This window comes from Muntiacus reevesi, chromosome 4 (assembly GCF_963930625.1).
Source record: "Muntiacus reevesi chromosome 4, mMunRee1.1, whole genome shotgun sequence".
In the NCBI taxonomy this organism is placed as follows: domain Eukaryota; kingdom Metazoa; phylum Chordata; class Mammalia; order Artiodactyla; family Cervidae; genus Muntiacus; species Muntiacus reevesi.
Window position 1 is genome coordinate 115204559 of NC_089252.1, and position 16608 is coordinate 115221166.

Genomic DNA, 16608 nt, shown 5'->3' on the forward strand with positions numbered 1-16608 from the left:
AATCCTCCCAACAACATATGAGGTAGGCACTATTATTCTTACCTCCATTTCACAGATGGGGAAACTGAGGCACAGGGAAGTCCTATCCGTCTCCTGTTCCATTCCTCCATTTCTCACTGTCCCAAGGAACTCAGATTTATTCCGTAAGCTCACCTAGCCTTTCTGTACCTCAGGTCTTTCCGGCTCATGCAGGTTCCTGTGTCCAGAACTTCCCTGTGATCTATGAAGTGTCTCTAAGTCACCGGCTAAACCTCAGCTGGGCAGAGCGCCAGGGTGGGCCCCCGACGCTCCATGCCCGCCAGCCTCCTCCACCGCATATCCTGTGGGTGGTGGGTGGGGGGACCACATCCGGAGAGAGAGAAGGGGCTGCTGACCAGGGCAGTTTCAAACCCTGGGAAATACTCCTAATGAGCCCTAGCTGTTTTGAGGGTCCCAGCGAGGGGCCTCGCTGGAGTGCCCTGAGGTCACGTCTGGAGCGCAGGGAGCGAGACTCAGGGGGTGGCAGGGACCCCACGGGAATGTCGTCTCCGAGGCCCCCCGGGGTGCTGCCGGAACGGACAGCATCTTCCCCCTCGGAATGCACCGGGGTTTCCAGCACGGACTTCGGTGGTGTTGGGAGGTTCAGACAGGTGCCTGGGGAGAAGAGGGTTGCTTTTATCTCAGCTGTCACCTGTGTTTGCACAGGGGGCAGAGAAGGGATGAGGCGGGCCAAGGAGAGGCCACACCTGCAGGTCAAGGAGGGAAGTAGGTGGGACCAACGGAGCCTCTCCCCCCGTTTCCCCCTCCCCCAGGAACCAGCAGTCAGCTTCTACTCCAGGGACACCCAGCCTTACTCGAGCTCTTGTGCACAGGCTGGAGTGAGCCTGGGTTTGGCCCAGATTCTTCAGAGAACTTCCAGCATCGCTGAGAGTCTCTGGTCCTGGATGCGATATGTGATGCTGACGGTGTGTTATCTCGGAGCACCCCACGAGGCTTCAGGAGACCTGACTTCTGACTCCGTCTCCAACCTGCCGGACAGCCGAGGGAGCGGCGGCCTCTCCCAGAGCCGCGGTCTCCTCCCTGGGAGACAAAGGGCTCTCGCCTATCACAGCCCCCACACCTGCCCCTCCCATCCCTGGCATCCACGAGTCCTCTCTCTGTGTCTGTGGCTCTGACAGGCTCAGTCTCCGCCTGCACGTGGTGTTTGTCCTTCTCTGACTCCCTGACTTCGCCGAGTATCGTGCCCTTGGGGTCGGGCCACGTTGCACCACGTGACAGGACTTCCTTCCTTTTAAAGGCTGAGGAGTATCCCACTGTGTGTGGAGACCACGCTGTTTATGCACCCATCCTTCGATGGACACTGAGAAGGTAGATTTCCTGTTAAGTGCTCTTAATAAAGTAAAGAAACACAGCGGCCCTGTCTGTAGCATCTCACTGCAGTTTGAGAAAGGACCACCCCAAGGTCAGGAAGCCAGTCAATGACTGGGCTCCCTGCCTTCACGCTGCGTGCTCTGCCTCCTACGTATCTCTCTCCTTTCTACATTCCTTCCTAGAGCGCACTACGCCTCACCTCCTCCTGGAAGCCTCCCTGGCTGTCCTGACTCTGGAGACTGGGGACACTCACACGGCTCAGGCACAATTACACAACTGAGACCCCGTAATTGTTCCAGCTCCCTTGCAGCCTTTGTTCTGTAAGTAACTGTGATGGGTAACCTTCATGAAAGTACATAAAATGTAGCGCCGACAGATTATCACACAAGGAGCCTTCTCATTCTCCACCCTGACCCTAAGTCCAGTAAAGTCCCCACGGTCGGGCACCCCACTGGCTTCTTTTCCTGCACCTCGGGGAGCAGAGGGCACTGCAGATGCTCCACACAGACTGGACGGCTACCAGACAGACCAGAGCTCAAACTTGAGCGCACATATGAGCCGCCGGGGGGCTCTTGTTAACATGCAGATACTGGACAGATCTAGGGCCGTGGGATGCTGGGGGTCCACGGGTCAGACTCTGAGCAGCCGGGCTGTGGGCCAGGCACAGAGCGTGACGATCACTAAGTCAGGAAGGAGAACGGGAGGGCAAACGTGACCTCGTGCCCCCAGCTCTAAACTGGTCAAAGGGGTCTGAGCCTTGGCAGAGAGGAAAACTAAGCACAGAGGAAGCGCTCCGAGGACTGGGGCGTCCCAATGCCGCTGTCCCCAGTCTGGGGGGTCCTGACAGCCCGCAAGCCCTCCAGGGCCCTGAACAAGGATGTGTGGGACAGGCAGGCACCCAGGACACCCCCCAGGACCTCTGCGCCCCCTTTCTCTCCCTTTCACTTTAGGTTCTGAGAGTCTACGTCTTCATCCTCCTCCACTCAACTGTCTGAAAATCAATTCTCTGTGTTAACTTGGCCGAACCGCCTTGCTCTGTAAATTGTTCATGACTGAAGGGTTGTTTTGTTCATTAAACTGTCCTTCATCTGCGATCATTTTCCTTGCTTAAATGCAAGAACTGGGTCTAATGCATTCATTTATGTATCAGTTTCTTTGAGGGTATTTACCGAATGCTATTTTACGTGCCAAGCAGCAGCGACATAACTGCAAATAGGATAATCACGGTCCCTGCCTTCCTGGAGCTATTCTGAGAGGGAAAGGTAAACAGTAAGCAACTAAGCAGAAGAAATAATACAGAACACAATCACAGCCTGAGATAAGGAAGAGGAAGGAAAGGACAGGAGTGAGTGAGCCGGGAGAGGCCTCTCGGAGGAGCTGGCGTCTCCTCGGAGCCCTGCAGACCGTGGTGCCAAGGGCAGGAAGGGCGTCTCGCGTGGAAATAAGTGCAAGTGCAAAGGCCCTGGGGTGCGGGTAAGGAACAGACCACCTTGTTCTGCTGCCTTTGTGGCTGAATTCCATTCCATCCGTGATTAACACATGACAACAGAAGATGAAATGCCAGGAACTTAAAAGTCTTTCCAATCTGGTGCCAATCACCAGAACAGCAAACTCGAGAGGAGGGGGAAGGACTTGGGGGGCGGGGGGTAGGATGCATGGAAAAGTGGTGAGTTCTGCCGGGGATGCACCGAGTCTGAGGCATCTGCACAGCTTCCGAGAAGGGCCCCCTAAAGCAGGTGGCAGCTGGAAAGTGGGGCTAAAGGGAAGGGTGGGACAGAACGTCAGCTTCGGGGACACACCTGAGAAGGGCTGGCCACTGGACTGCAAGCGGCTGCTGCTGCCGGAGCCGAGGACGGGGAGGAGAGTGGAGCTGGAGGAGCCCAGGCCCCGGAAATCAACACCTCCATGGAGCGAATGGTCGCAGAAGTGGGGAGAGAGCGAGGAGAAGAGCGAGGAGACCACCAGAGCAGAGGCTCGGTGTCCGATGCGGACAGTGTGCAGAGCGCGGGACCACACCGAGGCGGCGGGGAGACCGGAGGAGCCTGCTTGTAGGCGGAGCAAAGGCCTGCAGAACCTGTCCAGCGCGCCCCCTCCTCTCCCGCCCCCCGCCCAGGGCTGACCTCCTGGGCTCACTCCCACCTCTGCCCTGGGGCTCCCTGCCCACAGGGCGGTCCCCAGACCTTCCCACTTTCGTTTTCCTTCCCAACAGCCAGCTCCCAGCTCAAAGCTTTCCTCCTCCTCATCACAAAAGCTTCCCAGGAAACTGGAACCTTCTTGTATCTCTGGAGGGAACCTCAAATGGGCCAGCTTGTAAAAGAGTATGGCAGGTCCTCAAAAAATTTCTTGAGCTCCAAAATCACTGTGGATGGTGACTGGCAGCCATGATATTAAAAGACACTTGCTCCTTGGAAGAAAAGCTATGACCAACCCAGACAGCATATTAAAAAGCAGAGACATCACTTTGCTGAAAAAGGTCCATACAGTCAAAGCTATGATTCTTCCAGTAGTCATGTACTGGATGTGAGGGTTGGACCATAAAGAAGGTTGTGTGCCAAATAATTGATGCTTTTGAACTTAGGTGTTTGGGAAGACTCTTGAAAGTCCCTTGGACAGCAAGGAGATCAAACCAGTCTATCCTATAGGAAATTACTCCTGAATATTCATTGGAAGGACTGACGCTGAAGCTCCAATACTTTGGCCACCTGATGCAAAGAGCAGACTCATTAGAAAAGACCCTGATGCTGGGAAAGATTGAAGGCGGGAGGAGAAGGGGACGACAGAGGATGAGATGGTTGGATGGCATCCCTGACTCAACAGACATGAATTTGGGCAAATTTCGGGAGATACTGAAGGACAGGGACACCTGGCGAGCAGCAGTCCATGGGGTCACAGAACCAGACACGAGTGAGCCACAGAACAACAACAAAGAATGACTATGTGATCCAGCAATTCTACTTCTAGGTACACACACAAAAGAATTCAAATCGATATCTTAAAGACAGATTTGCACACCCAAGTTCACAGCAACTTGGTTCACAGTCGTGGGAAAGTGGAGGCAACCCAAGCATCCATGGATGGATGAACTGACAAAATGTGATATGAACACATCATGGAATATCATCCAGCCTTCCAAGGAAGAAAATCCTGACACATGTGACAACATGGATGTACCTTGAGGACGTTCTGCCAAGTGAACTAAACCAGACACACAAAAATAGATACCCTGAGAGTCCGCACAGTGGAGGTATCTAGAGTAATCACCATCATAGAAGCAGAGAGTGGAATGGTGCGTGCCGGAGGCTGTGGTGCGGTGGGGTATTGCTCTCTAAGATGTACTGAGTCTCACTTTGGGAAGATGAAACAGTTCTGGAGATGGACAGCAGGGATGGTTGCCCAACAATGTGAATGTTCTTGGCGTGACTGAACCTTAGACTTAAAAATGGTCAAGGTGGAAGATTGTATGCTATGTGCATTTTAAAAACCTTTTTTATTTTATTTTTTTGCTGTGCCAGGTCTTAGCGGCGGCACACGGGGTCTTCTATCTTCAATGCAGCACGTGGGATCTTTAGCTGCAGCATGTGAGATCTAGTTCCCCAACCGGGGACTGAACCCAGGCCCCCTGGATTGGGAGCGTGGAGTCTTAGCCACTGGACTGCCAGGAAGTCCTTCAACAAAACTCTTAAAAACAGGGAAAAAAAAAAAAAAGCCTTCTTCGGCCTCCCGAAGTTTCCCCTCTCTCTCCTCACCCCGGTGCTCGGCCCCCACGTCTGCGGTTTGCGTGGTTTGTAGCACGTTCGCCACCAAAACCCACCTGAGGGGGTTTTCTGGACGACTGCTCATCACCTAGAAGGTACACTCCAACAGAGCCAGGAGACGCCTGGTCCGACCTGTGGCTGCTGTTTCTTCAGCCCTTAGAGGGGTGCCTGGCACACAGTAGGTGCTCAGAAAATAACTGGCAAAGAAACACCACTCTGCTGAAGAGGAGGAGGGCCGGGTGGAACTGGGTGAGGTCACAGAGAGAAGAGGTGCAGACCCGAGGGAGCCCACTTCCCAAAGGAGGCGGTTTTCTGGGAGGCTGGCTGCAGGGGAGGAAGCTGCGGCAGGTGTGGCCCGGCCTCCCGGCCTGGAGGAGCGCGTCTGCAGTGGGGCCAACGCACGCCGGAACACGGGGTTCAGGGTCTGCCGCGTGGAGAAGGTGCAGGGTGACATTTAACACGGGTTGGGGGCTGGCCCCATGGAGACGACCAGAGTTCAAGCAGATCCTTTAACCCCGACAGACGGTCAGGGCGAGGTCGCAGGTGCAAAGCTGGTGGCAGGAGGCCAGCAAGGGGGCCGCCCCTGGGACCCTGGGTGCAGCCGGGAGGGGGCGTCCTGCCTGGGCGGGGACCAGAGAGGGTGGGCAGACAGGACGGGTCTGCTCTGGAGGACAGGGCTGGGCTCAGGGGTGGACCCGTCCAAGAAAACAACATCCTTGGTGACAACGGGACTCCGGCCAGGGAGGAGGTAACCCGAGGGGCCGCCAACTCCGGGGCTGATCTCGGGGGAGCTGGTACATTGCCCGAAAAGGCCCCGCTAGCTTGAAAACCGGGCGCACTGTCGGGAGGAGAACCGGCCAGCAGCTTGTGAATGTCTCTTTTCATTGCTAGATCTATTTTTAGGTCCGTCTCGATTCCCTTTCTTTGCCCCTTCTTTCCTTCAACCCACACCCTTTGTCTGTCCGCGAGTGGGAGCGAGAGAGGTCAGACAGGTGGGTGGACCAGCTGGGCTCAGCTTCCTGTCCTGCTGCAAAAATCTCTCCCCTCCCGCCTGGGTCATCCCCAAACATCTGGGAAGGGTGGGTGGGGCTCTGCACTTTTTATTTATTGTTACGTAAACCGTATCACCCTGGAGGAAGGGTGGGGCTCACCACCATATCCCCACACACACCCAAGGTCCAGGGGAGGCCATCCCAGGCCAGGGCTGCCCCTTTGAGATGGCTGGGGTGGAAATCTGGGTCCCTTTGCCCACAGGACACAACAAAGGCACAGAGAGGTGAGGTCTGCTTTTCGGAGAAGCAGAATTTTCAGCAAGGATGGGAGACGGAAGAATAAGTGAACGTTCTACCTCCCCACCCCAGGAAAGACTGGTCCATCTGGAAACTTCCCAGTGGCCGAGCGGCCCTCACCCCCCAGGACTGCCAGGGGGCGCCCTGCGACAGCCTGTGGTGGGGGCTCGATCAGGAGGTACGGACACTGGTTGAAACCCTCTCCCGGGATCCACCCGCAGGAAAATGTGTGTGTGAGGAGGGGGTACAAACAGGTGCCCTGGAGGGCTGTCCTCAGAGCAGAGGCGGCTAAGACTCCGAGCTCCCAATGCAGGGGGCCTGGGGGTTCGATCCCCAGTCGGGGAACACGCTCCCACGTGCTGCAACTAAGAGTCTGCCCGCCTCAACTAAAAGACCCTGCATGCTGCAACGAAGGCCGCGAATCCTGTGTGCAGACCAATAAATCAGCTATTTCCCAAACATCAGTGCCCCTCAGCGAGGGGAGGGCAGAAAAACGACAGCACATCCAGACACTGGAAGAGTCGGGCACGAAAAAAGGAAGGGAGAGCTCCCTGCACCGACGTGGGACAATGTCTAAGATACTAGAGAATGAACCCCACCAAGCGATTGCCCCTGTTTCTCAGAGCTTGATACGGTTTATGGGGAAAAAAACCCACAGCTCCACAAATAATGCCATCCGTTTCGTCCATTTCCAACACTTAATAAATGATGGATGTCAGTGGAGTGCAGGGGAGAAGGTGTGGAAGGACACACAGCCGACCGCGTACCAGGTACCCTGGTGAGGGCCCCGGGGCCGGGAAGGAGCGCCCCAGAGCACAGAGCCCTCGCCTGCGGGGATCTCAGACGTGACGAGGACCCCCCAGTGGAGCACGCCTCCAGTAACGGAGACCTGACGTCCACAGGGGCCTCCACTGCTGCGGCATCACAAAGGCCTCACAGGGAGGATGGGGCGGGGTGGCTAGAGGGGGGCGCGCAGTCTGTTTGGCAGGTGAGGAGGCTGGGCTCCCGAGAGTGGACCGACCAGCCTGGGGGGTCTGGCCTGCCCCGTCTACCTCTGGGCGCTCAGAGACGGCGGGATGGTCCTTCTCATGGTGGCAAGTGGCCGGCAGCACAGCGGGAGGGGGGAGACGCAGGTGGTCCCAGGGGAAGGTGGGGAACCATCACGGGGTACACAGAGCTGCACGTGGGGGGCCCCACCGCTGTCTCAGCCCCTCGGCTCTGCGGGGACCCAGACCCAGCCCCAGCGTCAGAGTGAGGACCGACCCCTGAGGACAGCGGGGGCGCTCTGCTCCCAGGCTCCACGACCCCAGTGATGCCCAGAAGAGCCAGAGTCAGAGCTCACCTCCCGTCCCCACACGCCCACCCCTCGCCGAGCCAAGAGCTCCTCCCGGAGGGAGGGGAGGAAGCAGAGAGGCAAGAGAAGGCCACCAGGATCGCAGAAGAGAAACAGACAGACAAGACTGGGTTTGGAGTCAGCCCTGTTTCCAGCCCCTTCAATCACGTGCAGTGTGGCCTTGGGCAAGTGACTTAACCTTTCTGAGCCTCTATGTCCTCGACCGCAGAACAGGGGAAATGCCCCCGACTTCAGCAATGCTGTAAGGAATGAAAGAGAGAGCGGACTTGGGAGCACTGAGTGTCCGGCACACAGCTCGCTGCCCAGAGAGTGAGGAGCAGGGAGGGGAGGGAAGGGGAAGGGACCACAGCCGCTGGTGGGAAAGCCCCCTGAGCCTAACCCTAACCCTAACCTACACTAACCCTAACCCTGACCCTAACCTAACCCTAACCCTAACCTAACCCTAACCTAACCTAACCTAACCCTAACCCTAACCCAACCCAACCCTAACCCTTGAACATCCTCACAGCACCGGGCAGATGACGTGAAAAGCCCTGTGTAGACAGGTGAGTGAACTTTTAAAAGAAACAAAATGCACGAGCCAAAATGAAACTCGTGCCCATTTGTCAACTGCTCGGTAAGCGCCAGGCACCTGGGCCAGTGCTCCCTGAGGAAGAGCCGGTGGTCAGAGTGGACCACCTCACCTGGGTTGGGAGGGGAAGACGCCTGCCTGCAGTGGGGGACAGAGAGGAACAGATGCCGAGGGAGGAGCCTGCTCCTCTGCGTTCGGGCTCCTTCTCCCCGGCAGACGGGAGGGGGCCCGGGAGATGAGGGGAGAACCCCAGGCGGGTCTCGGGCGGCCCGGCGGTGGGTGCCACCCTGGTCTAATCTGGACCCCAGCGCCTCGTGATGTCGCCTGGGGGACACCAGTAACAGCGGTGTGGCCACGGGCAGGTTCTTTGGCTCCAATAGTTTCTGCAAACGTGAATATGGGAAAACAGCCCGTGTGCCTGGGAAGTGCATGAAAGGACTGAGCTTGGGTCGGGAATGGCGAGAGGGGCGGGCTCACGCGAGCACTGGATGGCGAGCAGATGTAAGCGCCACCACGAACAGGCCTGATGCCTGATAACAAGGTCCCGGCCTCAACTGTGACCTGGGCCTCGCCTCACCACCCACCTCCAGGGCTTCCGTGGTGGCTCAGAGGCTAAAGAATCTGCCTGCAATGCAGGACACCCAGGTTCGATCCCTCGGTTGGGAAGATTCCCGGAGGAGGGCATGACAACCCACTCCAGTATTCTTGCCTGGAGAATCCCATGGACAGAGGAGCCTGGCAGAGAGTCGGACACGACTGAGTGATCAGCACTTTCGGGTTCACTTTCTCTCAGCCCTGCCCACCTCCCCAGCCCTCACTCCAACATCACTGCAGGCAGTAAGGACATCTTCATGAAACTCACTCACACGCCTAACTCATGGCACCCTCACAACTCCCACTTCACAGATGAGGAAACTGAGGCCCAGGGCCCCGAGGTCATCGGAATCTAGCCCTTTGTGCTCACTCAGTCGTGTCTGACTCTTCGTGACTCCGTGGACAGTAGCCCGCCAGGCTCCTCTGTCCGTGGGGATTCTCCAGGCAAGGATACTGGAGTGGGTTGCCATGCCCTTCTCCAGGGGATCTTCCCGACCCAGGGACTGGACCCCGGTCTCCTGCATGGTAGTCAGGTTCTTCACCATCGGAGCCATCAGGGAAGCGCTGCCTTGATTCAAGTCAGGCAGCTCGATCCCACGTCCCCCCGCCCCCACCGAGGCTCTGGAAGCCCCAGGGACCCAGGCGGGCGGGAGCAGTCAGCCCCGCAGCATCCCGTGGCCCCGTCTGCCGTGTGTCTTCAGGCAGCAGCCCCGAACGAGACTCCGCCTCTGCATCCAGCCAGGGCTCAGCTGTCTGCAAAGAGCTCCCTCCACCCCGAGGCGGAAGGGAGTGGACGTCCCCTCCACGCTCACATCTCTGACCCCCACAGCCCACCAGCCCCCGACTACCTTGTGGGTGAGGCTGGGGTCTCTTGCAGCGCTGTCCTCCTCCTCCTCTGAGCTTCCATGCTCTTCATCCGACGTGAGGTCCTCCTTGGGGGCCGCTGTAGAGATGGGACAGACCTTGTACGGCTCGGTGTAGGCGCTGGGGACACAGAAGAGGAGAGAGAGAGGGTCAGGGCTGCCAGTCGGCCAAGGGACACCGAACCGGCCGTGGCCCTGCTAACATCACAAGCCGTTACCAAGCGCTCCGTGCCTCCACGGGGACCCAGAGACGGGTAAGAGCAGGCAGGACCTCCTTCCTGCCTCAGCCCCGCCAGCCTGTCCTGGTTCACGGGACGTTCCAAGCTCTGCGCTGCCTTGGGGCCTTTACACATGCTGTTCAAGGCAGACCTGTCTTCCCATGAGCTGCAAGGAGACCCAGGTTCGATCCCTGGGTCAGGAAGATCCCCTGGAGAAGGGAACGGCAACCCACTCCAGTATTCTCGCCTGGAGAATGCCATGGACGAAGGAGCCTGGCGGGCTGGCCCCATCACAGCAGCCTCCTTGCTCCCAGCCCCCCTCTCTACACAGCAGAGTGACTGTCTTACAAGACAAACTGGCCACAACCCACTCTCTTGCTCAAGAACCTTCAGTGGCTCCTCCTGCCTTTGGCAACATGGTCCCAGATGACTTCTCATAAAATCTCTCTTCATACTAAAAATTCAAGCACCTTGCCTTATTAAGTTTTTATCGATACTGATTCCTGCCCTCTGGGAATGATGGATGGATGGATGGATGGGGAGGTGGCCGTGAGGAAGGAGTCTCCACTCTCTGGAGTGGCGGTGCCAACTCTATTCCAGGCCGTCAATGGGCAGGCTCAGGACCCCTGCCTCAGGCCTGGTCCATGCAGGGGGAGGCATGGCCTGGAGGGTCCATCAGGAGAGGACATGAGTGTTAGACTGAGGTGCAAGGAGAGGCTATTCCTGGCACCAGAAAGACCATGGAACCTCTCTCCAGGTCTGCTCGGAGAAGGACTGGAGTCCTCTGGCCCACACGGTGGCCAAGAGCCAGAAAGATCAGGGAGATGTGGCCTGTTCCTGCCTGGACTCCTGGGGCCGTGAGTGTGTGCAGTGTGGGCTTACACGCACCTGAGTGTACAGAGACACAGCCCTGACCCAGGCTGGAGCCGTGTGAGTGGGGGGATGTGTGTGTGTGTGTGTAGTCGGGGCTGCAGTCATGGTGTGTGTGTGTGTGAGTGAGAGTGTGTGTGTGTGCATGTGTGTGTGTAGTGTGGGCTTGCAGCTGTGCCCCTGTGTGCGGACGCACAGTCCTGACCCAGGTTGGAGCCAGGACCCGCTCAGCTATCCAACTGCCCCCGCCCTTCTGGCCCACAGCTCTGGGTTTTTTCAAAATTATGGGACAGCCCAAAAGTTCATTTGGGCTTTTCTGTAACATGCATGGAATCTCATTAAGATCAGTAGAAAATTTCTCATCAGAATTTGGAAGATACAAGGTAGAGGGCCAATATATTCAAAATGCTTAAAAGAAAAAACCTGTCAGCTAAGAATCCATCCTGAATTCCATACAACTGTCCTTTAGAACTGTGCCGGACGTTAAGACATTCCTAAATAAACCTGCGGCAGCTTGTGACGACAAAATCTGCGCTGCAGGAAGTGTGCGAGGGAGTCCTGCAAAGTGAAACGAGAGGACACAAGGCAAAACCACAAACTCACAGGGAGAAATAAAGGCAACACCTGGGAAATGACAAAATTTCAACGACGAATTCTACCAAACTTTCTAGGAAGAACGAATGCCAATCATTCTAAAATTTCTCCCCCAAAATTGAAGAGCGAACACTTCCCAACTCGTTCCACAAGGCCACTATTGCCTCCATCCCCCTGGGCAGCGAGTCGGAAACCTGAACATCTCGGGCCCAAATATTAAACGTCTCCCAAGTTCACCCTCACACCCTCCCCGACGCCACCGGCCCCTCTGTCACAGCCTCCGGAGCCCACGCCATCGCCTGCCTGCAGGTCTGTAGCACTCACCTCCAGCTGGCGCCCCTTCCCTGGGGCTGCCCTCCCATCTCTTCACCCGGCGGCCAGAGGGCCCGTCTCAGAGCCCGCCTGATCCTGCCACCCTCCTGCTGAAACGGCTGCTGGCATTTGCTCCCAGCAGCTGTCTGCTGGGCGGAGCTCCGCTATCCGGGGGCGTGGAAAGCGGGGCATCCTTGCGCCCGATGCTGCCGTGAAGTCTGCCCAGCATCGGACACTGTCAGGTACCCAGGAACTTTGGGGCCGAGGGCTGGACTCCTTGCAGCAGACACTGGGGAGACAGCTCATGGACGCCCCAAACTCCACAGATGGGGAGGGGCTGGCTCAAGATCACCTGGCAAATGGGGGCCAAAACACAGGGCCTCTGCCTACAGTTGATCCCATTTAACAGACATGAAAAGAGAGGCCCAGCTGGGTTCCCTCAATGCACCACTGCGTGCAGCCAACTCTCAGGCTGCAAGGGCAAAGGCGCTTTGCTTTTGTTCTCTGTGCTCGTTTTATTTCCTTTTGGAGCAGCAGCAGGAGGATCCCCATGGACAGAGGAGCCTGGCGGGCTGCAGTCCATGGGGTCAAAAGGAGTCGGACGCGACTGAGCGGCTTAGCACAGCACAGAGCGCAGCGATTCGCGTTCACACTCCCAGGCGGGGTTGTCTGGGTTCATATCCTGGCCAGGTATTATATCACCTTCCCAAGCCTCAGCAGTGCCCAACTCACGGAGCTGCTGGGAGAGGTCAACGAATTACACTGCACGACCCCCACAACAGCGCCTGACATGTGATAACTCAATAGGGGAGAGCCAAGGCGCTCGTCCTCACCAGCGGGGTCTGGCTGAGCACGGCCGCCCCAGTTTGGACCGAGCCGGCTCAGGTCAGCTCGTCTTTAGCATCTGCCTCCACTCTGACCTCACCCTGATAACACCCATGAAGTCGCAGTACGCGTTCTTCCAACACTTTAACATAAACCACACGATTCTTCATCTACGACGTGTTTGACGACAACGACCGTGCCCTCCCCGGAAGGCGCACAGACCTTCAGAGACAAACCCAGAGAGCACGGACCCGCCACCTGTCCTCGACCCAACCTCAGCTTCTGGCTAGCAACGTGCCCTAGGCTCTCTAATCTACTTCTTCTCACTTTTGTTTTCTAGAAAGAGCTAAAAGGGGAGTCAGGAAACAAGGGTTGCGGTGCTCTCATGATATTCTGGCTCATTAATTTCACTGTCCTATTGAGGGGCTGTGAGCACAACAGATGGAGGCAAAATGCCATTAAAAATACGCTCTCACAACATGAAAAGGCAACTGTAATCCCAAGCCTTGACAGACTCAATGGAAGCCTTAGTGACAGACCTTATCTTAGACTGGAGTCATTAGTTAAATAAGCAAATCAAAATAGTCTAGGACCACTAGTGTCAATAGAAACTGTGTCTACACACTTGATATTTGCTACCAGGCTGATCTTCAAATGCAGGAGAAGAAAAACACCTCCAAGCCATGCTGTCTTAGTAACTTCTGCCCAAATGCTCCAAGAGGCCCTGGAGAGCTCATGTTCTTGGTGAGTAACCAGCTCCTCCCTTGGGGACAGACTGGGAACCCTCACAGAGGGTTCATCCATTTCCCCATTTCAGTTCAGTTCAGTCACTCAGCCATGTCTGACTCTTTGCAACCCTATGAACCGCAGCACGCCAGGCCTCCCTGTCCATCACCAACTCCCAGAGTTCACCCAAACTCATGTCCATCGAGTCGGTGATGCCATCCAGCCATCTCATCCTCTGTCATCCCCTTCTCCTCCTGCCCTCAATCTTTCCCAGCATCAGGGTGTTTTCCAATGAGTCAGCTCTTCGCATCAGGTGGCCAAAGTATTGGAGTTTCAGCTTCAGCATCAGTCCTTCCAATGAACATTCAGGACTGATTTCCTTTAGGATGGACTGGCTGGATCTCCTTGCAGTCCAAGGGACTCTCAGGAGTCTTCTCCAACACCACAGTTCAAAGCATCAATTCTTCAGTGCTCAGCTTTCTTTATAGTCCAACTCTCACATCCATACATGACTGCTGGAGAATCCATTTCCCCAGTCCATCAATATAAACCTGTGAGACAGGTCTTTTGCACAGTATGCCCTAAGGATGGCTGCAAGGTCTGTCTTTTTAGCTATCTGGTTCCTATCTGTTTGGTTTTTGAGCATTCAGACTCTACTGTCGGTACTGGTAACACAGTGGTGAATAAACACACACTGTCTGTTCCATGGCCTCTCCCGTCAAAATGCCCATTATAATCATAAAGGGGGGACTTCCCTGACGGCCCAGTGGCTAAGATTCCACGTTCCTAACGCAAGGCACGCAGGTTTGATCCCTGGTCAGGGAGCTAGATCCCACATGCTGCAACTAAAGATCCCAAGTGCTGCAATTAAGACCCAGTGCAGTCAAACAAATAAACATCAAATAATAAAATAAAAGTTCTGTTTAAAAAATCATAACTAGGGAGGCGCTGTCTCCAGATACCTTCTTTGGATGCACCGATATATTACATATGAGAACGCCCTCTGACCCGAACACCTGCCGTCTACTCACTCACCCATCTACACACTTTTCACCCAGTTGCCCACACAGCCACTCACCCCTCCCTCCCGCCTTCTCTCCATCAGTCCCCCATCCCTCCATCCACCCACTGGCCTATCCATTCATCTGTCCAACTACCCATCTGCTTAGCCATCCCGCCATCCACCCACCCACTTGGCGATCCTTCTATCCATCCAACCCCACCATCCATCCTTCCATTCCCTCACTCACTTACTCACCAAAGGCAAAGCAACACCTACTTCAAAGAGCAAGCCCGTGAAGGAATCAAGGATGACTACAGTACAGTGCGAAGTACTGGCTGAGAGGATAGGTCCAAAACTCAGACTGCCTGGTTTGAATCCCAGCTCTACCACTTTAAGCAAATTACTGCAACTTTCCATGCCTGCTTTTTTTTTTTTTTTTAAATCTGCAAATCAAGGGTAATGACACATGCTGGGAAAACAGACAAAAATGCCACGTGGTCAGCACTGTTGGTTTCGAGGCCAACTGGCCTAGAACTTCAGCATCAGATCAAGGAGAGGCACTGTGTGACCTCAGGCAAGGCACCCAACCTCTCTGGTTCTAATCCTTAAAGTGGGATTGTAATCCTTAAAGGGGATGACTATCTAGGTTCACTGTGGGCTTCAATGAGAACATGATGGTAAAAGTGGCCATCTCCTAGACCATAATATGTCCCTTCTGGCCAGCCTGCAGAGGGGCCAAGTTTTAAATCCCCCAGACTAGTCTCCACAGGGCTGTGTCCTCCCCCTGGGCTGACTTGGGCTTTAAAGCTAACATAAATTAAAGCTGCTCAGAGCTCGTTACCCTAAACGACCCTCCAAATGAGCACAGTCCTTTCCAGCAGCCTGAAGTCGTAAAAGGACATCGGCACCCACGTGGGGGGGAAGAGCGCTTTGCAAGCTGGCCCAGGGCAGCCCAGATCTGCCCGTTAAATCCCACCCAGTACGACGCTCACTGGGAGCTGTAACCCTGAGCGCAGCCAAAGGGGCTTCGTAACTCATAAAACGGGGAGGCCGTCCCCTGTGGGAGCCTCTCGTGGGCACCTCGGGCCCTCGCTCCACCCCCGCTGGTGCAGTGACACGTGGGAGGAGGCCAGACGGCAGATGTCACGGCCCTGGCTCCTCTGAGATAGGCTGGAACCTCCCTGGAGCTTGCCGGCTTGGCGGGGCGGGGAGAGGTGGGGGGGCAGGGGCTTCGGCACTGCGATCTCTGGGAGCTGGAAAGTCTGAGATGGAGGAGACAGGATGACGGACTTGGCGAATATGACTGTCCTCATTAGCCGGGCGGCTGGAAGAGCTTAGAAGGGGACGGAGGAGAGGGCTGCGTGCAAAATCAGGGATTTCCAAATCCTCAGACACGAGTCTAACCCCCTGATCTCAGCACCTTCAGAGTTCACTCAAACGTCCCTCCAGACCTTCTCCAAGACACATTTTCTGCCTTGATATTCCCTGGTCACTCAAACCTGACCCCTCACCAGTCCTCCTTCTTCAAAGGCTCAGGAAGTTTTCCTGGATACATGTATCACCTGCACTGGGGGCTTTGAATCTCAGCCAGTGGAAACCGCCCAGGACGATGGGGATCAGAGACCCGAGTGCCCCGCCTTCACTGCTAACCTGTTGCACGGTCATGCTGGTGGGCCTCAGTTTGTGCATCTGTAAAATGGAGAAGCAGACACGCACAGCTGTGAATACGGGTGTTGAGACTGGACTGTGTGCACCCGATGGCCTGGTTGGGGGCTGGGGCGGGGACAGGGGGCAGGCTCTGAGAGCAGCTGCTGCCTGCAGTCTTCTCCTGGCGTAAGCCTCTGCTTCGCTCCCTCTGGAGGGAGCGCGTCCCACACCCGGGGTCAGCCAAGGGAGAGTGCTCGTAATGCTTCCCAGAAACATGACTGAAGGAGAGGCTTTTCTAAAAGTTCAATTTCCATCTTGCACTAAGTAGAAACAGAAGTGCATCTGTGCTCTCCGTCCCCCGATAGCCACACCCCTCTTCCTCAAGCACACACGCCTGGGGGTTTTATAGGGATTTGTTTTCTTGTTGTAACAGCTTTATTGACATGTAATTCACATACCAGAAGGTTTACCCTTTTAAAGCGAACAATCCAGCGCTTTTTAGTATCGGCACAGAGCGGTGCAGCCATCACCACTGTCTAATTTAGAAACTTTTCATCAACCCAAAACGAAACCACGTACCGTTTAGCAATCAGTCACATCTCCTCCCGCCCCAACCTCTGGCAACCACTGACGCACT

General features: G+C 55.8%; 1 protein-coding gene across 4 annotated transcripts in view; it reads right to left on the reverse strand.

Annotated features, from left to right (window-relative positions):
* FGD5 (FYVE, RhoGEF and PH domain containing 5) overlaps positions 1 to 16608 on the reverse strand; it is a 124070-nt gene that overhangs the window by 55235 nt on the left and 52227 nt on the right. For all 4 annotated transcript variants that reach the window (XM_065933974.1, XM_065933975.1, XM_065933976.1 and 1 more), the window contains exon 3: positions 9762 to 9897. In XM_065933974.1, the coding sequence (XP_065790046.1) occupies positions 9762 to 9897 (136 nt within the window). The remainder of the gene's footprint in view (positions 1 to 9761; positions 9898 to 16608) is intronic.